The sequence below is a fragment of the Amblyraja radiata genome, chromosome 31, assembly GCF_010909765.2.
Source record: "Amblyraja radiata isolate CabotCenter1 chromosome 31, sAmbRad1.1.pri, whole genome shotgun sequence".
NCBI lineage: Eukaryota > Metazoa > Chordata > Chondrichthyes > Rajiformes > Rajidae > Amblyraja > Amblyraja radiata.
In genome coordinates, this window is record NC_045986.1 from 10087776 (window position 1) to 10114082 (window position 26307).

The 26307-nt window shown below is 46.7% G+C and overlaps 1 protein-coding gene across 15 annotated transcripts in view; it reads right to left on the reverse strand.

Moving 5' to 3' along the window:
* The window catches only part of kif1b (kinesin family member 1B), a 247101-nt gene that overhangs the window by 1436 nt on the left and 219358 nt on the right, over positions 1-26307 (reverse strand). For all 15 annotated transcript variants that reach the window (XM_033048547.1, XM_033048544.1, XM_033048541.1 and 12 more), the window contains 10 exons: positions 21788-21902; positions 19994-20127; positions 19207-19268; positions 16992-17137; positions 15145-15384; positions 12236-12307; positions 9460-9584; positions 8139-8288; positions 7839-8031; positions 4511-4629 (listed from right to left, as the gene is read on the reverse strand). In XM_033048547.1, coding sequence (XP_032904438.1) covers positions 4511-4629; positions 7839-8031; positions 8139-8288; positions 9460-9584; positions 12236-12307; positions 15145-15384; positions 16992-17137; positions 19207-19268; positions 19994-20127; positions 21788-21902 — 1356 coding nt within the window. The remainder of the gene's footprint in view (positions 1-4510; positions 4630-7838; positions 8032-8138; positions 8289-9459; positions 9585-12235; positions 12308-15144; positions 15385-16991; positions 17138-19206; positions 19269-19993; positions 20128-21787; positions 21903-26307) is intronic.

Consider the following 26307-nt stretch of genomic DNA (forward strand, 5'->3'; position numbering starts at 1 on the left):
CAGAACCAGGGGCCACAGTCTTAGAATAAAGGGGAGGTCATTTAAAACTGAGGTGAGAAAAAAACGTTTTCACCCACAGAGTTGTGAATTTGTGGAATTCCCTGCCACAGAGGGCGGTGGAGGCCAAATCGCTGGATGGATTTAAGAGAGAGTTAGATAGAGCTCTAGGGGCTAGTGGAATCAAGGGATATGGGGAGAAGGCAGGCACGGGTTTTTGATTGAGGAACGATCAGCCATGATCACAATGAATGGCGGTGCTGGCTCGAAGGGCCGAATGGCCTCCTCCTGCACCTATTTTCTATGTTTCTAAATGTAATGTGATGTTACATTAGTTTTACTATTATATAATTGTTGATTGTAATATGTATGAGCAATGAAAAGGGGTTACCTGGCAAACATCTAAATTACTACTCTGGAATTTTAGGAATAAAGCTAAATGCAACTGATGAAACTTTGTCAGAAATAAACAGAACTATATTGATTTTTAAAATGTGAACAGGCATCACTGCTCACTAACATTCTTTACATTTCCAGCCCTGTTTAAGGTATCGACTGGGAACTGATTAAACGTCAAAGGTCAGGTCTGCCATTTATAATCGATAAATCTGGGCATGGTCACTGCCCTGACTCATCACAGCAGCAAGGTCACCATCGAAAGAAAGGAAAAGATTACAAGGAGACAAAATGTGTAGGGAGGAACTGCAGATGCTGGTTTGAACCGAAGAAAGACACAAAAAGCTGGAGTAACTCAGCGAGTCAGGCAGCGTCTCTGGAGAGAAGGAATGGGTGACGTTTCGGGTCGTGACCCTTCAGAGATACTGCCTGTCCCGCTGAGGTACTCCAGCTTATTGAGTCTATCTTTGATCACAAGGGGAACCAAACTCCATCAACCGGCACCCCTGGGACTGTGGAAGTGCCACACTAGAAGATTATCAGGACTCTTGGACGTTACCGTTAGTAATATCCGAATGCAGTTTTTGTTCCGAAAGCTAAATTATTGAAGGAACTCTACGGGTCAGGGAGCTGCTGTGGAGGAAGAAGCACGGTTGTTGTTTGCGGTCGAGCCCCTCCATCAGGCCTGAGAGATGTAGAGTTATGATAATCAGTATAAGGAGGTGACCTGGGCGGGGGTGTGGAGGCAAAGATGAGACCAGGGCTGGCAGATGGTAGGTGAAGCAAGAGCGAGGTCAAAGACCAGTAGAAGCATAGGGGGGGAAAAAATCAGTGAGAGTCTCGAACAATCCTCGAAGAGAAGAACTTCATCAAAGTAGGGATACACGTGGAAATTTTACAGTGGGTAATGTAATGTCAGCAGAAACATACTTCAGTTTAGTTACGTTTAGTTTATTGTCACTTGTACCGAGGTACAGTGAAAAGCTTTGTGTTGTGTGCTAACCAGTCTGCGGAAAGACAATACATGATTACAATTAAGCCATCCACCGTGTACAGACACATGATAAAGGGAATAACATGGATAATGTTCAGTGCAAGATGAATTCCAGTAAAGTCCGATCAAAGATAGTCCGAGGGTCTCCAATGAGGTAGATTGTAGTTTACACTGCTCTCCAGTTATGGTAGGATGGTTCAGTTGCCTGAAAACAGCTGGGAAGTAACTGGCCTTGAATCTGGAGGGTACACAAAAATGCTGGAGAAACTCAGCGGGTGCAGCAGCATCTATGGAGCGAAGGAGATAGGTAACGTTTCGGGCTGAAACCCTTCTTCAGACTGATAGGGGGTGGCGGGGAGTAGGAAGGAAAAAGGGAGGAGGAGGAGCCCGAGGGCTGGGGGATGGGAGGAGACAGCTCGAGGGCTAAGGAAGGGGAGGAGACATCAAGGGCTAACAAAATTGGGAGAATTCAATGTTCATGCCCTCCGGATGCAGGCTCCCCAAGCGGAATATGAGGTGCTGTTCCTCCAATTTCCGGTGTTGCTCACTCTGGCAATGGAGGAGACCCAGGACAGAGAGGTCGGATTGGGAATGGGAGGGGTAGTTGAAGTGCTGAGCCACCGGGAGGTCAGGTAGGTTCTTGCGGACCGAGCGGAGGTGTTCGGCGAAATGATCGCCCAACCTCCGCTTAGTCTCACCGATGTCTGGAGGTGTGGGTTTTCACACTTCTGTACCTCTTGCGTGATGGGAGAGGGCAGAAGAGGGAGTGGCTTGGTTGCGACTCGTCCATGATGATGCTGCTGGCCTTGCCGAGGCAGCGTGTGATGTCAACGGAGTCACTAGAAGGGAGGTTGGTTTGTGTGACGGTTTGGGCAGCGTTGACGATTCTCTGTAATTTCTTGCGGATTTGGATGGAGCTGTTCCCAAACCACGATGCGATGCATCTCGATAAAATGCTTTCTACAGCGCATCTGTAGAAGTTGATGAGAGTTGTTGGTTGGGGAGATGATGAACTTCCAAAGCCTTCTAACAAAGTAGGGGCGTTTGTGTGTTTTCTTGGCCATTGCTTCAATAGGGTGGTATTTTGAAGAGATTCTCCTTCTCTCTTCACTGGAAGTTCCACGAGTGCCTCTCTCACTGCTCCCTCTCTCTGTCTACTACTGCTCTAACCACCTTCTTACTCCTGACCTCCCCCCCCCCCCCACCTCCTTACATAGACAATCTCCCCCTGCCCTCTCACTCCTGAGCCGCAACATCAACCACCCCTCTGCCTGTAGATGCTGGTTTATACCAAAGATAGACATGAAGTGCTGGAGTAACTCAGCGGGTCAGGCAGCATCTCTAGAGAAAAAGGATGGGTGAAGTTTCGGGTCGGCATCCTTCTTTAGCCAATGTCATGAAGGACCAAACCACCCTGGCCATGCTCTCATCTCGTTCCTACCATCGGAAAGAAGGTGCAGGAGTCTGAAGCCCATGACCTGTAGAATTCTCTGCCTGGTCTGTGGAATTCTCTGACTCAGAGGGCGGTGGAGGCCGGTTCTCTGGATGCTTTCAAGAGAGTTAGTTAGGGCTCTTAAAAATAGCGGAGTCAGGGGATATGGGGAGAAGGCAGGAACGGGGTACTGATTGGGGATGATCAGCCATGATCACATTGAATGGCGGTGCTGGCTTGAAGGGCCAAATGGCCTACTCCTGCACCTATTGTCTATTGACCTCCAGGTTCTAGAACAGCTTCATCAGGCTCTAGAGCAGGACAGAACACTAACTTGTGCATTACTGTGGACTGTAGTTGGTTGCACCTAGGGGGTTTTGTTTGCACTCGAATTAGCATTATTCATGTTTATTTTTTTTGTTTGTTATATAACATCTATGTGTATAGTGTTTACATTTCATCGTTTTGCTGTCAGTACAAATGACAATTCAACACCATTGATTCTCTGCCCAACCCTGCAAATTCTTCCTTGTTACTTATTATATAGCTTCCTTTACAATGCCAAATTCTCTGGTAGTGCATCATCAGTTAGCAACTGTCAATTAATTGTTTCTCCATTAATAATAATAAGAACTTTGCCCTACAATTGCAACAATGAGTTACTTCCTGTAACTCCAGGGAAGACTTTAAAGACATTGCCAGAAGATGAGTCATTGATGACATCGAAGTAGAGATGGTCGGAAATTGTAGGAAGGAACTGCAGATGCAGGTTTAAACCGAAGATAGATGCAAAATGCTGGAGAAACTCAGCGGGACAGGCAGCACCTCTGGAGAGAATGACTGGGTGACGGTTTGGGTCGAGACCCTTCTTCAGACTAGTCAGGGGAAAGGGAAATGAGAGCTATAGACAGTGATGTAGAGAGATATAGAACGAATGAATTAAAGATATCCAAAAAAAAAGGAACGATCAAGTTCCGAGGAATTAACATCACCAGCAATTTGTCCTGGACCAGTCTCATCGAAGCAATGGCCAAGGAAATACAGAACATCTCTACTTCCTTTGAAGGCTTAGAAGTTCGACATGTCCCCAACAACCCTTACCAACTTCCACTGTGGGATAGAAAGCATCTCATCGTGATGCATCACGTCCTAGATTGGGAACAGGTCGATCCCAGACTACAAGAAATTGCAGAGAGTTGTGGATGTGGCCAGACCATCACACAAAGCATCCTTCCTTCCATTGGCTCCATCTATGAGTCATGCTACCTCGGCATGGCCAGCAGCAAAATCAAGGACCAGTCTCACCCCGGTCATTCCCCCTTCTCTCATCTCTCATCAGGCCAGAGGTACAGAGGTTTGAAAACCCATACTTCCAGATTCAGGAACAGTTTCTTCCCAGCTGTAATCAGGCAACTGAACCGTCCTCTTGCCAACTAGAGAGTAGTCCTGACTTCCCATTTACCTCATTGGAGACCTTTGATATATCTTTAATCAGAATCTAATGTTGTATCTTGCACTGAATGTTGTACTCATTATCCTTTATCTGTGCGTTGCGGACAGCTTCATTGCATTCCTGTATAGTCTTTCCTATGACTGGATAGCACACAAACAAAAGCTTTTCACTGTACCTCGGTACACGTGACAAAAATGACCTGAGAAAAATGTAACTAATGCATAAACTGATGCATTACCTGATTGAACCGGCCAGCAATGGATTAAAAGCATACAACCAGTCATACATATCCTTGTCATTGCTTGCTTGCAGCAGGATTCCACGATGCTTTGTGCACACTGCAAATGTATTAGCCGTCTGAGAAGGGAAAAATAATCATATGGTTATTTCCCAGAATCTCCAAACTCAAACGGTTTTGATTGCTTAAGAGTTTCAGCTGTGAATCAAGAACAAGGAGTGTTGCAACACTGAACATGTAATAAATAAATGTTTCCTCACAACCAACTTTCACTTCTGCTTCATTTTTCTTTTGCAGATGAAAAACAAGTTTAATTTATAAGTTGGCCTCAACATAGGGAAATATCCCACACGATTTTTAAATCAGTCTCCGGGCCACAAAGGGAGATATTAATGCAGAGGAAAGCTGTATTTTTTTTAGGAATTACTGAAAGGGATACCGAGACGCTGAGGTTCCTTGAGAGATTTTTAATCTTAAGCCAAGTGGTGAATCTCTGGAACTCTCTGCCACAGAGGGTAGCTGAGGCCAGTTCATTGGCTATATTTAAGAGGGAGTTAGATGTGGCCCTTGTGGCTAAAGGGATCAGGGGGTATGGAGAGAAGGCAGGTACGGGATACTGAGTTGGATGATCAGCCATGATCATATTGAATGGCAGTGCAGGCTCGAAGGGCCGAATGGCCTACTCCTGCACCTATTTTCTATGTATCTATGCCAAGTAGCCAACGTTCTTGAGCCTTACCAAGGTGCTGAGTGTTTAGCTGTGACAACTCACTTGCAAGTCCAGGTGTCACAGGTGACAATCAAAAGAAAGAAAGGTCTTAGTTTGCTATATAATGGGGGCAGCAGCAAAATAGTTAGTTCAGCTGCTGCCTCAGAGGACATAGGTTTAAGGTTTATGGAGGCAGTCTGAGGAAGGGTCTCGACCCGAAACGTCACCCATTCTTTCTCTCCAGAGATGCTGCCTGTCCCGCTGAGTTACGCCATCTTTTTGTGTCTATCTTAGGTTTAAGGTTAGATTAGACCAAGTGCAGACCCGTTGGGTCTGTTTCCCCAACACGCGTTTGTGGGGGGGAGGGGAGGGGCTGCAGCATCACACTTTACACTAACCACCCCCCAAACACCCAGGCGGGGGGAGGGGGTAGAGGGAGACGGGGTGGGAGAGGGGAGGGTGAGAAGGGAAGGGAGAGGGGGAGGAGGAAACGGGAGAGATTTGGGAGGGAGAGGAGAGCAGGGTAGGGGGAGAGAGAGGGGGATGGGAAGGGGGAGAGTGAGGAGTGGGAGGAGAGCAGGGAGGGCTGGAAGGGGGGGAGAGGGGTAGGGGAGGCGTAGCGGGGACTGGTGCAAGAGAGAGGGGAAGGGGGTGGGGGGGGGAGAGAGGGGGTGAGAGGGGAGGAGGGAGTGGGTGAGGAGAGAGGGAGATGGAGAGGGGGAGAGAGGGGGAAGGGGAGGAGGAGAGTGGGGTGGGGAGGGGATGAGAGAGAGAGAGGGGGAGGGGGGAGAGAGAGGTGGGGGAAGGGGAGAGGGGGGAAGGGGAGGGAGGGGCGAAGTGTCGGAGGGCGGGGAGAGCAGTAGGGGGGAGCGTGTTGGAGGGGGAGCGTGGTTAGGGGGGGAGAGGAGGGAGGAATTGGGTGAGGGAGGGGGGGGAGGGTAAGAGTGCAGAAGAGGGGCAGAGGGGTAGGGGGAGTGGAGGAAGAGGCAGAGATGGGTAGGGGGAGAGGTGGGGGGGAGAGAGGGTTGTGGGTACATGGAACGAGTTGCCAGAGGAGGCGGGTACTATAGCAACACATAACAGGCACTTGGACAGGTACATGGATTGGAAAGTTTTAGAAGGAAACGGACCGAAAACGGGCAAAAGAGACTAGATTGAATGGGACATCTTGGATGGCATAGAGGGGGCGGAAGCGCCTGTTTCCAAGCACTAAGGTTCTATGACTCTAAATCTTGGGATCTTATTAACTGGAAATCATTTGTAAGCTTTAAGTCTTCTCATTGACTGAAATTTTTTTGACAGTGAAGCCATATCTGTAGACTGAATATGCCGTTAAAATGTGTGAAAATTCACAAATATTCAACACCTTTTAAAAACTGAACTCTCTATTTAAAAACAAATAGATTTAGAAAGAGCAAAAATAATTAAACAGAATAGCATTCAAGCATTTAAGCCAAGAAAATGTAATTCACCCAAAACGTGCTTCCCTCCCTTGTATCCATTCATCTGCCTTGAAATGAAGGGAGTTGCTGACTCCCTTTGTAACTGCAGGGAAACTAGAAGATTAATCCCAGGACTCCAACAGGAATGCACAGTTCCAGTGTTGTGCCCAAGTTCAGTATTCCCACCCTCTAGTAACAGTACTAACACAATGCTGCACAATCTTGGAGGGAGAGCTGGCTTTCTTTAGAAAATTCTGCGCCATTTCAACTCAATGGCTTTTTATTGTTTTGATTGAATTAATTGAAAGACCCAGCATGGGAACAGGACCTTCCCTGCACCGAGTCCACGCCGACCGTCGGTCACCCGTTCACACTAATTCTATGTTATCCCGCTTTTTCATCCGCTCCCGACACACGAGGGGCAATTTACAGGAGGGCCGATTAACCTGCAGACCCGCACGTCATTGAGTTGTGGAAGGTAACCGGAGCACCCGGAAATAAACCCACACGGTCACGGGGTGAGGGTGCAAACTCCACATAGATAGCATCCGAGGTCAGGATCGAACCCGGGTCCTTGGCGTTGTGAGGCAGCAGCTCTTCCAGCCACCGTTCACAAGGGAATGTGCACGGATAAGCAATGCCACAAATGCCGAGGATTTTGCCAGGACTTAAGGGCCTGAGCTGCAGGGAGAGATTGAGTAATTGGGACTTTATGCCTTAGAGCGCAGGAGGCTCAGGGGTGATCTTACAGACCTATAGAAAATCACTAAGATAATAGATAAGGTAAATGCACATTTATTTTCCCATGATAAGAGAATCAAGAACTAGAGGGCAGAGGATTAAGGCGAGTGGGAAGAGATTTAATATGAACCCGAGGGGTAGCTTTTTCCACACAGAGGCTGGCGAGTATATAAAACAGGCTGGCAGAAGAAGTAATCAAAGTGGACACAATAGCAACAATACCTGTTCAATGCCCAAGTATATTCGCGTCATGGCCAATTGTGAAGAAAAAACTTGGCAGTGAACAGGTTAAAAGGCATTTGGACAGGTGCATGGATAGGCTAAGGATACAAGCTAAATGCGGGTATATTGGGCTAGTTTAGATGGGGCATCTTGGTTGGCATGGGTGAGTTGGGCCGAAGGGTTTGTTCCCGTGCTGTGCGACTGTGTGACTGACCTTCAGCATTGCCTGCTGGTCTTCACTGTACTCCACTTGGGCAGTGGACAGGTTCAGAATTCCTCGCTCCACGGGGTCCTTGTCGCTGTTGTACATGAACACGTAGGGACGCCGGATAGCAACGTAGTGTTTCACCCAAGAATTAGACAGTGGCTCCATGAAGTGCAGGTATCCCTTCTTTGACACCACAGGGCTAAAGCGGGAGAAGAAATAAATAAGTGGCGGCTTAACTTCAAAACATTGATCGAATCTTGGAATAGACTGAGGTTGATTAATTTGGGATTAGCAAGAGGCCGTTACCCAGTTCTGATCTCTTCAATGTCAGGAAGAAGGTTCAGGAATTCATTCTTCCCAGCTCTGGCCAAGTATGAGGTTTCCACTCGCGTAACCATAGGGAAGCCATCAAACTCCATGCAGGGACTGGATGATCTAGTGTTGGCATCAGGAGTCCTGTAATGTGAACATGTATTCATCTTAGACGTCAAGCTGGAAACACCAACAAGGCACTGCTACTGACGGTGGCTTAGTTTAGAGATACAGCACGGAAACAGGCCTTTCAGCCCACCGAGTCTGCGCCGACCAGCAATCCCCATACACTAGCACTATCCTACACACTAGGGACAATTTACATTCTTTACCAAAGCCAATTAACCTACAAACCTGCACATCTTTGTAGTGTTGGAGGAAACCGGAGCACCCGGAGAAAACGCACTGACTTCACCGAGTTCCTCAAGCACTTGAGTTTTGTTCCATCATCTGCACTTTGTTATGTCAACAAAATGAAGAATGTTACACTCACACACACCGCCACACACACACTCACACACACCCCCACTCACACACACCGCCACACACACCCACTGCCACACACACCCCCACACACACACACACACACACACACCCCATTCACTCTTCTCCCCTCTCCTGCTGGGCAAAACATACAAAAGCTTCAATGCACGTCCCATCAGATTTCAGAAGCTCGTTCCCCCGTATTGGGCTCTTGAATGGTCCTTTCATGCAGCTAAGGATTTATTCCCAATCTCCCAACCTACCTAGTTGTGGTCTTTGCACTTTAAAAAAATTGCACTTTCTCTGTAGCTGTAACACTACATTCTGCACTCTGTCCCCCCCCCCCCCCCCCCTTTTTTTCACTACCCATTGTCCTTGTGAATGGTTTGAATATGGTTCAATTTATTCAGATGGCAAGAAACACAAAACATTTCACTTTATTAAGGTATAGGAGACAGTAATAATAAACCAAACCAAATCTCACACCATCCTAATGTGGACATCGGTCCTTTATTGCTGCTGCCGGGCCCTCTCAGCTTTGTGTGAGAGGAGCTTCACCACGGAATTTAAATCCGAGGCTACCATCACCTTCTCACAAGGAAAGTCAGTCAATGCTGACAATGCACACATACCGAAAATGAAAATAACAATAGAAAAGCTGGGAAGTGGAAAGTTAAAACACAGCCACGACTATATCCCATCGTTAACACTGGAAAAGGAGGTTGATATATTTAGCTGAAGGTCAGCAAGGAAACTTTCTTTCAACAAATGCAAGAAACACAACCAAACTTTATTTGCATGATGAAGCAGTAGCCCTTTGTTTTGAACTTACTTCTGGTCGACCGAGTTACACCTGGAGTCTGCGAGTGATGGGCAGGTGGAAGAGGGGGTCAGTGTGCTGCTGCTGAAGCTGGAGACCGATGCATCGCGACCGATGGGGGAGTTGACATCCGACAGCTGAAACACACAGCAAATGTCAGCAGCCTTCTTCTGGTGCTTAACCCCGACACAGATAAAAATGTCAAACGTACACTGAAGCAGGTTCCGGCCCAAAACGTCACCTATCCATGTTCTCCAGACGCTGCTTGACAGCCCCCCCCCCCCCCACCCCCACCCCCGCACGTTACTCCAGCACTTTGCGTCTTTCTTCGTAAACCAGCATCTGCAGTTCATTGTCTTTAAACACACACTTGGTTTGATGCACAGCAGATCCCCGCCATCTCAAGAAGGCTGAGTTAATTTGTAATCCTCAAATTCCACTGCATTCTCCTCAAAAGGCAAGGAATATTCTTGGTAAATAATATCTTGGCTACAGAATAATATTACTCAATAGGTGGAAATGTTGAAATATCCAATTCCTTGATTTATCTACAGATTTGAGCACTGGATGCTTTTTTTCAATGGAGTAACAGGAATCTACACTGCTTAACAGGGGAGCAGTACTACTTTGGGAGATGCCAAAAGACATGTTCAAAGATAAAGATATTCTATACAAGGTGATGGGCATATCCATCCATCTACCTATCTATCCACCGATATTCCTACCAGTTTATTTATTTGTCATTCATTCATTCATTCATTCATTCATTCATTCATTCATTAATCCATTAATTAATCAATTAATTAATTAATTAATTAATTAATTAATTCATTCATTCATCTGTCTGCCCGCCCACTTCTTTCTATTTTTTGGGAGGTGGTGGGGTCTGTTCAAAATATTGAGATAAGTAGGACTTATTACAACCGGCAGAATATTGTAGAATATTCAACAACGAGACAGATTTTCATAAACTCACTCACCCTCTACATGAACTGATTTGTCAGACATCCTATTTTCTGAAATTTTCCTATTTTCAAAACTAACAGCAATTTCTTTTGCATTTTTGTGCTTCAATAAAATATAGGTGTTTGGAAATTGCATCCCACATTGTTGCGTTTTAGTGTGCTTTCTGATGCAGTTTCAATGAAAAATAATAAATGCAATTAAAACTCAGAGAGTCAGTGGTGCAAGTGAGGCAAGGATTGGGTCACCTGAATGATGCACACTGTTGGATATGGTACCACTTGTCCTCCCTTCACCTGCTAGTTCAACATGCACACGGAAATGCCACGCACATGCACATAGATACCACAAACACACATGGAGCACTGCATGCACCCGGGTACCGCACGCATTGAGTGCATGAATCTGTGTGTGGTGTCCATGCATGTAGTGTCAGTGTACGTGTGAACACGGTGTTCTGTGCGTGTGGTGTCAATTGTACGTGCGGTTGTGTGTCCGTGTGTGTGTGTGTGTGTGTGTGTGTGTGTGTGTGTGTGTGTGTGTGTGTGTGTGTGTGTGTGTGTGTGTGTGTGTGTGTGTGTGTGTAACTAACAGGTGGAGGACGTGTACAAACATCCCCCCCCCCCCCCCCCGTGCAGTTACTGTTCTGAACCAACTCTCTCTGCCAGGAGCACCCAACAATGAGTGATGCCCCCCTTGCCTGCTCCAGCCGCCAAAACCGTCTCCTCATCCCTTCATCCGAAGGCCTGCTCCCTACAAGATTAAAACCCATCCTGCCGTGGGCAATCCGAGCCAGACTCAAGCCTGAGGTTTATCCAGACCCAACAATAGGCATTGGCAGGAATCAAAAACTAGTTATGTAGCTCAAGCTTTGTGACTGAGCAAAACCAAGGGACATTAGGAGAATCGAGGGATGTGGGGACGGTGAACCTTATTTAGTTTAGTGCAGAGATACAGGGAGGAAATAGGCCCTTCGGCCCACCGAGTCCATGCTAACCAGTGATCGTCTGTGGAAGTCCCAATAACAGTTGGAGGTGTTTATTCATACATTAGTTCAAGCTGCCAGCTATCTTCCATTAATATATTAACTGTCAGCTCCACTATACCCTGGTTCTCACAGACTCACCATTAACACCTTCATTGACGTTGCCTTTGTTGCATTCAGAACCGAGAAGTTGTGACTTTTGTTACAATGTAAATGTAAATACAATTCCTGTAATGAACATATCAATCTACTTCATATCTGTACTTCCTCATCTTTTTTGGTGTATAAATGTCCTGCTGTACCGACTTCACTTTGTAATTGTGATCACAACCTTTGACTGAGACTGAAGAAGGGTTTCGGCCCGAAACGTCGCCTATTTCCTTCGCTCCATCGATGCTGCTGCACCCGCTGAGTTTCCCCAGCAATTTTGTGTACCTTTGACTGAGACATTTCTCCTCTTGTGCAAGTAAAACTCACTGCTGATGGTTAATCTAATAGTTTCTTGACTCTTATTAAAGGATCGACTTCGTCACATCCCGCACACTGACACTATCCTACACACACACTAGGGACAATTTACAATTTTACCAAGCCAATTAGCCTCCAAACCTGTACGTCTTTGGAGTGTGGGAGGAAATCAGAGCTCCCGAAGAAAACCCAGCAGGTCACGGGGAGAACGTACAAACTCTGTACAGACAGCACCTGTTGTCAGGATTGAACCCGGGTCTCTGGTGCTGCAAGGCGTGCCGTCTCATCTCTGGAGAACATGTTGCCTAACCCACTGAGTCCTGCCAGCACTTTGTGTCCTTTTGTGCTTCCACAAGGCGAGCGGGTGCTTACCTTACTGTCACTGATGCTACTGCACACCTGGTTCAGATCCTTGTTAAAGGTGTGCATTAGAAGTCGCAGGCACTGGAACAGAGAGATTAATGCGCATCAACAACAGGCCAACCGGGTATAAAACAGCTCCACGCTACTGATAAACACAGAATACTTGGCTAAGGAATCAGAGCATCAATAATTATTTTTTGCTATCTGCAAACTGAGAAGCGGCTAAAGGGCGATCAGTCCTACGACCGATTATTCTGGGCAATCGGAGCCGAGACATCCATTCACTTTCAGAACAAACGTATTTGTGGATGAAACACACAAACTAACACAAGTTGCATATTGTTTTTATAAAGCACTGCCAAAAAATGTAGTGGCTAACTTCTCAACTTGTTCTGTAATGCTGTTATTGTATCTACTTTCAGAGCATCACCTACGCAGCAGTGGTAAGACAGGTGATATGGGTTCAAATCCCGGAGCACAAATAGAGGCTGGTGCCCCAGTGCAAGGCTCAAATAGTGCAGCAATGCCAGGGGTAAGGTGGGAGGGGCAAAGGTTAGACGTGCAGGGCAAGTGTTATTTTACACAGAGGGTGGTGAGTGCCTGGAATAAGCTGCCAGAGGTGATGGTGGGGGCAGATACAATAGTGGTGCTTAAGAGAGTTTTGGATAGGCACATGGCTATGGAGGGATATCTATCATGTACAGGCAGGTAAGAATTGGACTAGACATCATATGCGGCACAGACATTGTGGGCCGAAGGGCATGTTCCTGTGCTGTGTTTCATACAAGAGCACTAAATATCTGTCTTCTCAGCGACAGGTAAAGATCTCCACTACGTCACCTCCAAGTGGAGCAAGGGGGGGCCCTCACCCCCTCATCTTCACCATGGATGTCCAGTCACTCTACACCTCCATCCCCCACCAGGATGGCCTCGAAGCCCTCCGGTTCTTCCTCGACCAGAGGAGCAACCTATACCCAGCCACTGACCCCTCCTCTGCCTAGCGGAGTTGGTCCTCACCCTCAACAACTTTACGTTTGACTCCTCCCATTTCCTCCAAACACAAGGCGTAGTTATGGGCACACGCATGGGCCCCAGCTACGCCTGCCTCTTTGTCGGGTACGTTGAATAATCCTTGTTCAATACGTACCAGGGCCCCATCCCCGACCTCTACCTCCGTTACATTGACGACTGCTTTGGGGCCACCTCCTGCACCCACACACAACTGACTGACTTCATCCACTTCACCACCAACTTCCATCCGGCACTCCAATACACCTGGACCATTTCCGACACTTCCCTACCATTCCTTGACCTCACCATCTCCATCGCAGGGGACAGACTTCTGACCGACATACACTACAAACCAACTGACTCACATGGCTATCTGGACTACACGTCTTCCCATCCTGCCCCCTGTAAAGACTCCATCCCCTACTCCCAATTCCTCCGCCTACGCCGCATCTGTTCCCAGGATGAGACGTTCCACACCAGGGCATCGGAAATGTCCTCGTTCTTCAGGGAACGGGGATTCCCCTCCACCACCATAGATGAGGCTCGCACCCGGGTCTCATCCATACCCCGCAACACTGCTCTCTCTCCCCATCCCCGCACTCGCAACAAGGGCAGAGTCCCCCTAGTCCTCACCTTTCACCCCACCAGCCGGCAAATACAACAAATAATCCTCCGCCATTTCCGCCACCTCCAACATGACCCCACCACTCGCCACATCTTCCCATCTCCCCCTATGTCTGCCTTCCGCAAAGACCTCTCCCTCCGCAACTCCCTTGTCAATTCTTCCCTTCCCTCCCGTACCACCCCCTCCCCAGGCACTTTCCGTTGCAACCGCAAGAAATTCAACACCTGTCCCTTCACCTCCCCCCTCGACTCCATTCAAGGACCCACGCAGTCGTTCCAGGTGCGACAAAGGTTCACATGTATCTCCTCCAAACTCATCTACTGCATCCGCTGCTCTAGATGTCATCTGATTTACATCGGAGAGACTAAGCGGAGGTTGGGCGATCGTTTCGCCGAACACCTCCGCTCAGTCCGCAATAACCTACCTGAACTCCCGGTGGCTCAGCACTTCAACTCCCCCTCCCATTCCGACCTCTCTGTCCTGGGTCTCCTCCATTGCCAGAGTGAGCAACACCGGAAATTGGAGGAACAGCACCTCATATTCCGCCTGGGTAGTTTGCGTCCGGATGGCATGAACATTGAATTCTCCCAATTTTGCTAGCCCTTGCTGTCTCCTCCCCTTCCTTAACCCTCGAGCTGTCTCCTCCCATCCCCCCGCCCTCAGGCTCCTCCTCCTCCCTTTTTCCTTCCTTCTCAGTCTGAAGAAGGGTTTCGGCCCGAAACGCCGCCTATTTCCTTCGCTCCATAGATGCTGCTGCACCCGCTGAGTTTCTCCAGCATTTTTGTGTACCGGGGATCTAACCTTCCTGTCTGGACCAATTTTCAATCCCTCGCTCAACATCATTAAATCATATTATCTGGTCATTATCGTCTTATTTGTAATAAAAATGAACTGCAGATGCTGGTTTATACCAAAGATAGACACAAAGTGCGGGAGTAACTCACCGGGTCAGACGGCATCTCTGGAGAAAATGGATAGGAGACGTATTGCGTCAGAACCCTTCTTCAGACTGTTTGTTGGGGGCTACAATTGGTCTGAAGGATGATTGTAGCCCCTACAATCAGTCTGAACGAGGGTCCTGATCTATCCAGTCTGCCAGATATTGCCTGACCCACCGAGTTACTCCAGCACTTTGTGTTGACCATCCCGTTTGTTATTTTGTGTGAAGTGACCTGGGGCATCCTGCCGGGAATAATGATGGCAACAATTGTTTGGAACTCTTCTCGTTCTTTCTCTTGACCGACTCCACAAGGGGGGGGGGGGGTTCATCACAGTGCCATACCTTGGTCGCCAGCTCCTTCTCACGGTCCACCAGGCTCTGGATGTCCGAAGAGTCGTACCCACTGCTCTCGCTGGGTGTGACGGCGCTCTCGAAGGTGGTGGTGGATATCTGGGAGGAGATGCTGGTGGAGGTGCTGAGCGTGCCGCTGCTCATACTCGGAGAGATGGAGTCGCAGAGAGACTTGGGCGGCGCTTCACCCAGCTTCTCCCTCAGCAGCAGGAGATGGCGAGTCCGCTCAACCTGGGCAAATTGGACCGGAGATAAAAAATCTGCACTGACAATAGACAATAGGTGCAGGAGTAGGCCATTTCGCCCTTCGAGCCAGCACCGCCATTTAATGTGATCATGGCTGATCATCCACAATCAGTACCCCGTTCCTGCCTTCTCCCCATATCCCCTGACTCCGCTATTTTTAAGAGCCCTATCTAGCTCTCTCTTGAAAGCATCCAGAGAACCTGCGTCCACCGCCCTCCGAGGCAGAGAATTCCACAGACTCACCACTCTCTGTGAGAAAAAGTGTTTCCTCGTTTCCGTTCTAAATGGTTTGTTCCTCATACTTAAACTGTGGCCCCTGATTCCGTACAGACAGAACTGGGAATCCGGAGCATGTTCGGTCAATGGATTCAGGGTCTTTATCTAGCTGGTGGGACCCACTAAAGACCACAATGCAAAATGTTTTCAATCAATCTGGAATTCTCTCCTGAAACACACTGCATGCAATTTACATATTTTCAGCGTACCCCTTTTTTCCAATTTATTCCAATTTTTCGGTGCCGTTCATCCTGAGGAATAGCACGATAGTACAGTGGGCAGTGCACTACCCATGGACTTGGGTTCATCCCGACCTGGGGTGCAGTGTTTGTGGAGTTTGCACATTCTCTGTGTGACCTGTTGGCTCCTCCCCCCCCCCCCCCCAGTGCACTGGTGTATTCCCACTTCCCTGGAATGGGTTGGTGGGTTCAATGACAACTGTAAATTACCTCTTGGATTCATCTCGACCAAACATTGAACAAGTCAACTACTATAATTTCCCTCTGTGGTGACAGAACTCTACAGGTCCCTAGAATTACTGGGGTCACCGTCCTCTGGCCCAGAGTTCCATATCACACTGATCTGACTTCCCAACATTGACTCCATCTACACTTGACACAACCTTGGAAAAGCGGCCAACATTATCAAAGACTTGTCTCACCCTGGTGATTTCTTCTTCTCCCTGCTCCCGTCTGGCAGGAGGTGCAGAAGCTTGAAAGCGCGCATCACCAGACTCAGGAACAGCTTCTTCCCCTCTGTTATCAGGCTTTTGAGTGGTAAATCCATAACCCAGGGTGTTGTCCAATTCACCTCTACCCCATTGCAAACATTAGACTGTGTCTATGGAACTGTTGCACTTCAATGCTAAGAACTGTATTCTGCAGTCTGTATCTTCCCCCTTGCTTTACCCATTGTATTCGAGTTTGACTTGCTTGTATTTATATGTGGTATATCTGATCGATTGGGTAGCATATAAAACAAAGCTTTATGATTCTGTCCCACTTGGTGATTTTTTCGGCGACTACCCACGCCATATCAGTGTCGCCAAAAGATTTTGAACATTTCAAAATCCAGCGGCAACAAAAAATGTTGCGACACTCGGCAAGTGGCACAGGCACCTTACACTGCACCTCAGTACATGTGACAATAATAACTCTAAAACTCGGTATGTGTGTCTATAATAAACCTATACCTATCCCCAATACTGGGCCGTAGACCTCCCCAGATCTTCAGACCTGGGAATCAGACCTCCCTAGATCCCCAGCTCCAGAACACAAACCACCCCCAGGCCTGGGTTAAGGCAGTTTGAACATTACCTCATGCAGGATGTCCAGTTTTTCCAGCTCCCACTGGTGTTCCAGGATGAGGCTGTCCCCACGGGGCCTCCAGCCGGCCAAATTCTCCTCTCCTCTCACGTAGGCAACCGAGGTATCCAAAATTTTCCTTCTCCTTCTTTGCATCCCTGGAACATATCAGAGCATTATGCCACCCAGTGGTCCAGTCTCCATGAACACCACACCCGTTGCTTTGAGAAGAGTTTTCAGACACACCACTGTCTCATAATTTAGTTTTTTTTTCCTGCATTCAACCATAAATGTCTTGAGTTGTTTGCATTTGGGAGTGGGGTGCATGGTTCCTGAAAGCAGCAAATCAAGTGGTCAGGGTGGTGAAGGAGGCATTTGACATGCTTGCCTTCAATGAGAATAACATTGAGACATAGGTTGGGAGATCATGATGCAGCTGTACAAGTCATTGATGAGACTGTGTGCAGTTCTGTTGGCACAGCTACGGGTTGCCATTACATTGGAAAGGGTGCAGAATAAATTCACCAGGATGTTATCTGGGGTTGCAGGTTGGATAGGCTGGGACATTTCTCCTTTAGAGAATTGGAGACTGAAGTGTGTCACTTATTAACAAGGACACGAGGAACACGGATAAAGTGAATGCTCAACTTTTTCTCTCCTAAGGATAGAGGACTCTAAAAGTCGAGAACATTGGGTTAAGGTGAGCGGGGTGAGATTAAAGAGGGACCTCAAGGGCAACCTTTTCACTCAGAAGGTCGTGCATATCTGGAATGAGCTGCCAGAGGAAACTATACAAATGGATACAATGATGACTTTTAAAAGACATTTGGACAGCAATTTGAATGGGGTTTAGGGGACTACGACCCAAATGCAGGCAAATGGAACTGGCCCATGAACCTGGTCAGCATCGATAATGTGGGCTGATGGGCCTGTTTCCATGCTGTACAGCTCAATGACTCAATTTAACAATGTGTTACATGCAGAGGCCTTCTGTCAATGTACAGTGACCTGGGTTCAAACCTGACTCCTGGTGCTGTCTGTGTGTGGTCTGCACATTCTCTCCTCACGTGTGCAGTCCACACATTCTCCCTTGTTATCAGGCAACACAACCATCCTACCAACTGCTAGAGAGCGGTCCTGAGCTTCTATCGTCCTCAGTGGAGACCCTCGGTCTATCTTTGATCACACTTTATCTTGCACTAACGTTATTCATATTATTCCCATTATCATGTATCTGTACACTATGGATTGTAATCTTGCATTGTCTTTCCACTGACTGGCTTACACGCAACAAAAAGCTTTTTACTGTACCTCAGTTCACGTAACTAAAAACTAAACACAACTCCCCCCCCTCCCCACGCGCGTTGTCCGCACATTCTCCCCGTGACTGAGTGGGATTCCTCCCACATCCCACGGACGTGATGGGATCTCCCTTGGCATGTAGGTGGGTGATGGAATCTTGATGGGAAAGTTTGGAGAATAAAGTCGGGTCAGTCTACACGAGGGCTTGGAGAGTGGAGGGGGATATTTCAGTTGAATCAAGGACATAGCATGGACTGCAATAGTTTGAGGTGATGATTAAGGGTCTGTGACATCCCATGGACTGCAATAGTTTGAGGTGATGATTGAGAGTCTGGTGCAGACAAACTGGACTAGAATAGATGAGCATTTCCATGCCGTATGGCTCCATGGCTCACCTATCTTTTCATGGCAACTGGCAAAGTGCTAAATATGCTGGCTGTGCCTGTGGTTCCCTTGTCATGAGGAAAGACACATGTAAACCCAAGCATGTGGTTGAATGAACTGCAGATGCTGGTTTATACTGAAGATCGACACAAAATGCTGGAGTAACTCAACGGGTCAGGCAGCATCTCTAGAGAAAAGGAATAGGTGATGTTTCGGGTCCTTCAGAAAGATGGGGGGGAAACCGGACGCGAGAAAAGCCCAGAAAATTCTAGCCCTGATTTGTTCTAGCCTTATCTTGCCTCCGTCTCCCACCCCCCCCCCCCCCACCCAGCTTTCAGTCTGAAGAAGGGTTGCAACCTGAAACGTCACCTATTCCTTTTCTCCAGATGTTGCCCGACCCACTGAGTTACTTCAGCATTTTGTGTCTGTCTTCAGTAAACCCAAGCAGTTTGGTCATGTGGAGGCTCCAACCAAAGCTGTGTGCATGTTAATACCACAGAGCAGTAATCTGCATAACCAAGATGAGGAATCTTGCACTTACCAGGGCTCCCTGTGTCTGACATTTTACACAGACTAAGCTCATAAACCCCACTTATTCGGTTACTGAAATAAAACAAAGAAAAACAGCTTGTTAGTTTTGTTTGCATCCTTAAGGGCCTGTCCCACTTACGTTGGCGCGCGAAGATTTCGTTCACTACAAAAAATTCGGAGCCCCGCGCGATGTCGCGCACAACTCCATACCCCTCCGCACTTCTAAGTGGGACCGACCATACGATGCCCGTGCGATTCAACGCGACCACGAGGTTGCGTAATTTGTGTGCCAAGGACACGTAAGTGGGACAGGCCCTTTACTGTCTGCCTGCACAATCTGCAGCATTTTACATTTGCAACCACAATACATTTTTATCAAAAATATTTTACGTCCATTTACATATGTGTAAAATTCTCAAGTAAAGTGGCACGGTGGCGCAGCGGTAGAGTTGCTGCCGTACAGCACCAGAGACCCGGGTTCGATCCCGACCACAGGTGCTGTCTGTACAGAATTTGTACATTCGCCGGGTAACCACACGGGTTTTCCCACGGGTGCTCCGGTTTTCTCCCACACTCCAAAGACCTGTGCGTTTGGCTTTGGTAAAATTGTAAATTGGCCCTAGTGTGTCGTATGTGCCAGCGTAACAGGGATTGCTGGTCGGCGTGGGCTCGGTGGGCCGAAGGGCCTGTTTCTGCGCTGTATCTCTAAACTCCAAATTAAAGCGATCAATAACATTTCTCCCATTCCAATTTACTAACGACAGCACTTTCAAACCCCATTTTGATTTTGAGCGTACCAGTCGGGTGTCTTTGCGTAGCCACTGCCAAACAGGTTACGCAGGGAACGTGGAGGCGAGATCTTGGCATCCCGGGAGTAGAAGACCATGCAGATATCTTTGGTGATCACCGCTGGCTGAATGCAATGGTCCAGCTGCAAGTTGAAAGGGCGCAGAAAATTATTACAATCAGGAGTGCAGCCAAAATACTGTAATCTTAAAGTCTGATACAGGTGGCTCCAAAACTGCGTTCCACCAAAGTCAATAGCACACATATGTCAGAAGCTGATTTCATTTCGCTCCTACCATTGGGAAGGTGCTTGGAGCCTGATAACCCAGGCCACGAGGCTCAAGGATAGCTTCGTCCCAACAACCATCAAGCTCTTTGACACTTCACAACACAAACCTCAGCAACTATGAACTTCTAAGGACCGTCTTTGGTCACCATGAGCAGTTTGTTTTTTTGCGCTAGTTATCACTGTTATTAATTACTGAATTTTTAAAAATTATATTTTCTGTGTGTATTGCATTTGCCGCCCTATTAAGCTGTTGCAAGTAAGAACTTAATTGTTCTGTTGTCTTTACATATGACTTACACACTCTTGACACAGCCATCATTCACGTTGTGCATTGAGTCTAACCTGGTAATATGTGTGTCTGCATTGATACAGAGATGCTCTGCTTGTAAATGGGGTGGATCAAGCCTAACCCCCATCTCCAACCTCCACACAAAGGCATCTGGGGATAAGCACTAACATAATCCCAAACTAATAACAACATGTACTTCGCATAAGCCACTGAACTAGGGGTAAGAGATACTGTGGCCATACTAAACAAATAATGAACCAATATTGTCACTTTTGTTACAAATCTAAACCATTCTACCACAACTAGAGAGCAGTCCTGAACTCCCTTTATCATGTATCCGCATACTGTGAATGGCTCAAATGTAACCATGTATTGTCTTGCCGCTGGCTGGTTAGCACGCAACAAAAGCTTTTCACTGTACCTCGGTACACATGACAATAAACTAAACTCAAATCTCATTTAACATACAATTTTCTTGTCCCCACTGGAGTTAAACATGCTGTATCCTTTGTACCAGGTGTGGACTCCTATACATCGGTGAGACCAAACGTAGACTGGGCAATCGTGTTGCTGAACACCTTTGCTCAGTCTGCCTGGATCTACCTGATCACCTGGTTGCCAAACACTTTAATTCTCCTTCCAGTTCTGACCATTCCGTCCTAGGCCTCCTCCATTGTCAGAGTGAGGCCAAACGCAAATTGGAGGATAAGCACCTCATATTTCGCATGGGCAGCTTACAACCCAGTGGTATGAATAGATTCCTGTAACTTCAGGTAACCCAAGCATCCCCATTCTCTCTGTCCCTCCCCCACCCTAGTCATTGTCGCCTTCATTGTCGGTAACTCATTTTCACCCAGCCCACAGGTAACAATGGCCTGTTTCCTTTACCATCTGCATCTCTTTCATTTATTTGTGCTACATCTCCCTGCATCACTGTCTATACCCCTCGATTCCCTTTCCCCCGACTCTCAGTCTGAAGAAGGGTCTCGACCCGAAACATCACCCATTCCTATTCTCCAGATATACTGTCTGACCCGCATGAGTTACTCAAGCTTTTTGTGTCTATCTTTGGAGTTAAACATTGGCAGTGGACTTCATCTGATCGCCCTTGATTTGTGTTCAACTATTCCTTGTCCCTGGACCTTTCTTGCATTTACACAGATGTAAAACAAGTCTGAATTGAAGCAGCAACCATTGCAGAGTTTAGAAGGAGCTGAGCAGACAAACCTCCAGGTATGCTGAAAGGGTCATGTAGATTCTTTCTCCATATGGAGTCACGCGGTTCAGAAGGAGGGAATTGTGCAAGGAGCTGTCCCAAACGGCCTCGAACCGATAAAAACTTCTGAGGGGAACAAAGATAATGATAGGAAAAGTGAGTTTTATTAGTGAAGAAATACCTCACACAGAAACTTAAGGGTCTGTCACACTTATGCAATTTTTTTCGGCGACTTGCCTGCGACCCGTCATAGTCGCAACAGAAATCTTATAAGCACGTACCACCAGATTTAGGAACAGCTTTTTCTCCAGTGTTATCAGACTACCGAACTGTCCTCTCATAAACTAAGGGTATCGTCTCAATCTTCCAACCTACCTCATGTACACCCTTGCACTTTTTAAAATCTGCATTCTCTCTGTAACTGTAATGCTATAATACTGAAACACTACATTCTGCACTGTGGTTTTTTTCTCTTTGCATTAACTGTGTTATCGGTGTTACAGCTTGATTGTACTCATGTGTAGGAAAGAACTGCAGATGCTGGTTTAAATCTGAAGAAGGGTCTCGACCTGAAACGTCACCCATTCCTTCTCTCCAGAGATGCTGCCTGTCCCGCTGAGTTACTCCAGCATTTTGTGTCTACCTTTGATTGTACTCATGGTATGATTTGACTAGATGGCACGCAAAGTTTTTCACTGTGTCTCGGTAAACGTGACAAACGTGACGTGTGTCTTACTGCAGATCTATTGCCTTATCATTATGTTCTGTGGAGGCTTTCTTTGGCGAGGTAGACAAAAATGCTGGAGGAACTCAGCGGGCGAGGCAATAGATCTATGGAGCGAAGGAATAGGCGACGTTTCGGGTCGAGACCTTTCTTCAGGCAGGATGCTCTCCACACTATTCACCAGAACAAGGAACAGGATACTTCATTGTCCTTCTGATGGAGAAATATAGGTGTTGGGACTCATTATTCAACCTCACGCCCTTGTGTTGAGGAGAATTCCAACAATCTGAGGCTATACCAATATAAAAGTTCAACTTCTCTCCCAATTCCGCCGCTCCCATTTTCCCAAATAAATCATTACAAACGCTCGTTGCTTGCAAGCACTCTCTCCATTTAAATAATTAAATGCGGATGATTAAAAAAGACAATTCTAGCAAACTGAGTGAAGCATTCAAACACTATCTCTCCTATTCTCCGCTGTAACCTTTTCTCCATAATCTTCTGATCATTATAATCAGTTTAGAGATACAATATGGAAACAGGCCCTTCGGCCCACACTGATCATTGATCACCTGTTCACTCTAGTTCTATGTTATCCCACTTTCTCATCCACTCCCTACCCACTGGGAGGAAACCGAGGCCAAATAACCTACAAACCATAATGTTCGTGATGAGTGTTTAATTCAGAGACCGATAACTTCATGCCTGTCTCTGCCTCAGAGGGTTGTGTATTAACTAGTCATAGTGTCCATTCAAAGATCAGACTGATGGGCGTTTGCATAGGAAAGATATGAACGGATATGGTCTTAAAGCAGGTAAATGACCCTGAGACACAAAATGGTGTCTGGAATGACAGAGCAGTCAGAGGCTAGTGGCTTATCTCTGCTCCCTTTTATCACTTTAATTCTCCAGGTTTGGTGGTCACTTCTTTGTTTTATTGATTGATTTGTTGCTTGAAAGATCCAGCATGGAAACAGGCCCTTCAGCCCACCATGTCCATGCTAACCATCAAGCACATGTTCACTTTAGATCTGTTATTTGCAGTTTCTTGCGCCTCCATTATAGGACTGATCGAAAGATACGGCTCGGAAACAGGCCCTTCTTTACTAGTTTACTAGTTTAATCTGGTGAACTAGTTAACTAGATTTACACTAGTTCTGTTAATCCACTTTCTCATTCACTCCCTTCACAACACGGTCAATTTACAGAAACTGATAAATCTACACATCATATTATTTTGTTGATCACTTTACTTTGATTAACTATTCCCGCTTTCGAATTTGTGTCCCAAAGATAATTTCCTGTTATGAACCCCATGGTTCGATGAACAGGAAGCCCGGATAGGACATTTATGGTCCAAGGTTTATTCACGGACCAGAATAATCAGGTACTGTCTCTCAGTGAATATAATCTTGTCAGGCTGCTGCTGGGTGCTTTGCCTCAATCGTTTTGTTTAAATTGTTCACTCTCCTGGTGTGAGGTTGTCCACTTTACACACATCGTGGCTTCAGTTTCTGCCCATCGAGCTTTACACAGGAGGGGGCTCCGAGACAACTGGCAAAGAGCAAACCCCGCAACTGCCCACCTCTCCCCCCCCACCTCTCAGTGACCCAAGATTCTACTTTCAGAACACCTTTCCTCCAACCTGCCCCAAAACCAGCACGCTTCCCAAACCACAATCACGTAAAAAGGCCAATTGATGATAGATAATAAAGACCTAATATCCTCAGCAGAGAGGCCAACAAGGGAACATAGATTCCAATGACGACCGATTACTCAGAGAGGAGCACCAGATGGACAGACAGTAGGAGAGAAGACAGAGTATATATATTGTACCTTGATGACCACTTAAAGTGCCTTTAAGACTATGAAGACAGAAATTACCAGAGAGATGACTAAAGGTTAGGTCAAGTAATTCAAAAGATCACCTGACGATACCCAAAAGACCCATTAAATTAGTTTCACTTCCCCACTCTCTCTTCAGAATCCCATAATTCTTTTCCAAGAGGATATCTAATTTGCTTTTGAATGGTAAGTATCGAATCCACTTCCATCATTCTTTCCCAAAGGCAATGCCTTGCCCAATCATCATTATTCTTTGTGTAACCAGGAAAATTATTTGCTGGTTAGATCACTGGATGATTCCCCTGGAGACTGCTTATAAAAGGTAAACAACGTGTGAGCTGACATCATTTATACAACTGGAGGAAAGGAAAAAGGTTACGTTTCTTTATGGTACTTCAGACACCTTTTCTCCAGAAGGTAGACAAAAGTGTTGTAGAAACTCAGCGGGTGCAGCAGCATCTATGGAGCGAAGGAAATAGGCAACGTTGCCTATTTCCTTCGCTCCATAGATGCTGCTGCACCCGCTGAGTTTCTCCAGCACTTTTGTCTACCTTTGATTTTCCAGCATCTGCAGTTCCTTTTCTCCAGAGATGCTGCCTGCTGCTCCGAGTCAAGGGCCTGTCCCACTGTACGAGCTAATTCGAGAGTTCTCCCGAGTTTCCCGATTCGAACTCGGAGAATTACGGTAATAGCCGCTCGTAGGTACTCGGGGCTCTCGTGTACATTTTTCCAACATGTTGAAAAATCTTCACGAGTCTTCACGAGCTTACCGCGTTTCCCGAGTACCTGCCGTTAGCGTTCTGAGCCGCTAAGAGATGTCCCGAGCTCCGAAGTACCCGCTACGTACATTCTACGTGTTTACCACGAGTTTGATTTTTGTTAAACTCGGGAGAGCTCTTGAATTACCTCGTACAGTGGCCCTTTACTCCAGCATTTTGTGTTTAATTTTGGTGTAAACAAAATCTGCAGTTCCTTCTTACACATTTGTACCACTGTTGGCTTTGTCCATTTTTGTGATACTACTCTTACGAATTGAGCCATTTCATGAATTCACAATCCAACCGACATGAAAAGTATAAATATAACAAAGACTTTTAACAAAAGAAGTTGATTTAAGAAATAACATTTGTAAGGGGGGGGGGGGCTATAATTTATTATATTCAGAACGCTTGCACACACCTATTTTCGTGACAATCATTTGTGTCCTTCATACACTCATTCCCCCATCCCCGAAGTGACCCAGTCTCAAGAAACGTCACCCATTCCTTTTCTTCAGAGATGCTGTCTGACCTGCTGAGTTGCTCCAGCTTTTTGTGTCTATCCGGTTTAAAACAGCATCTGCAGTTCCTGCCTACCTACAGTTTATAAATGTTTAAGGCTCGGCTGTTTTATACAAAGTATTAAACGATGAAGTATAAACAGCTTCATGAGCCAAACAAACTGCTGGAGGAACACAGCTGGTCAGGCAGCATCTGTGGTGGGAATGGACAGGCGATGTTTCAGGTCGGGACACTTCTTCAGACTCTTTATGTGGTCCGGCATGGATGTTGTGATCAATGCTGAAGGGGCAGGCACATTTTATTCAGGCCATCGTGCCTTGCGGCATTCAGTCACTTTTAGTGATATCAATGAAACTGTGACAATAGACAATAGACAATAGGTGCAGGAATAGGCCATTCAGCCCTTCGAGCCAGCACTGCCATTCAATGTGATCACGGCTGATCATCCCCAATCTGTACCCCGTTCCTGCCTTCTCCCCATATCCCCTGACTCCGCTATTTTTAAGAGCCCTATCTAGCTCTCTCTTGAAAGTATCCAGAGAACCTGCCTCCACCGCCCTCTGAGGCAGAGAATTCCACAGACTCACCACTCTCGTGAGTGAGATTGGCCAAAAGTTTAATCAGTTAATCTACAAAAAAATTGCCTGTCTTTCTAGCAACACTTTCTCATGTCATGCCACAA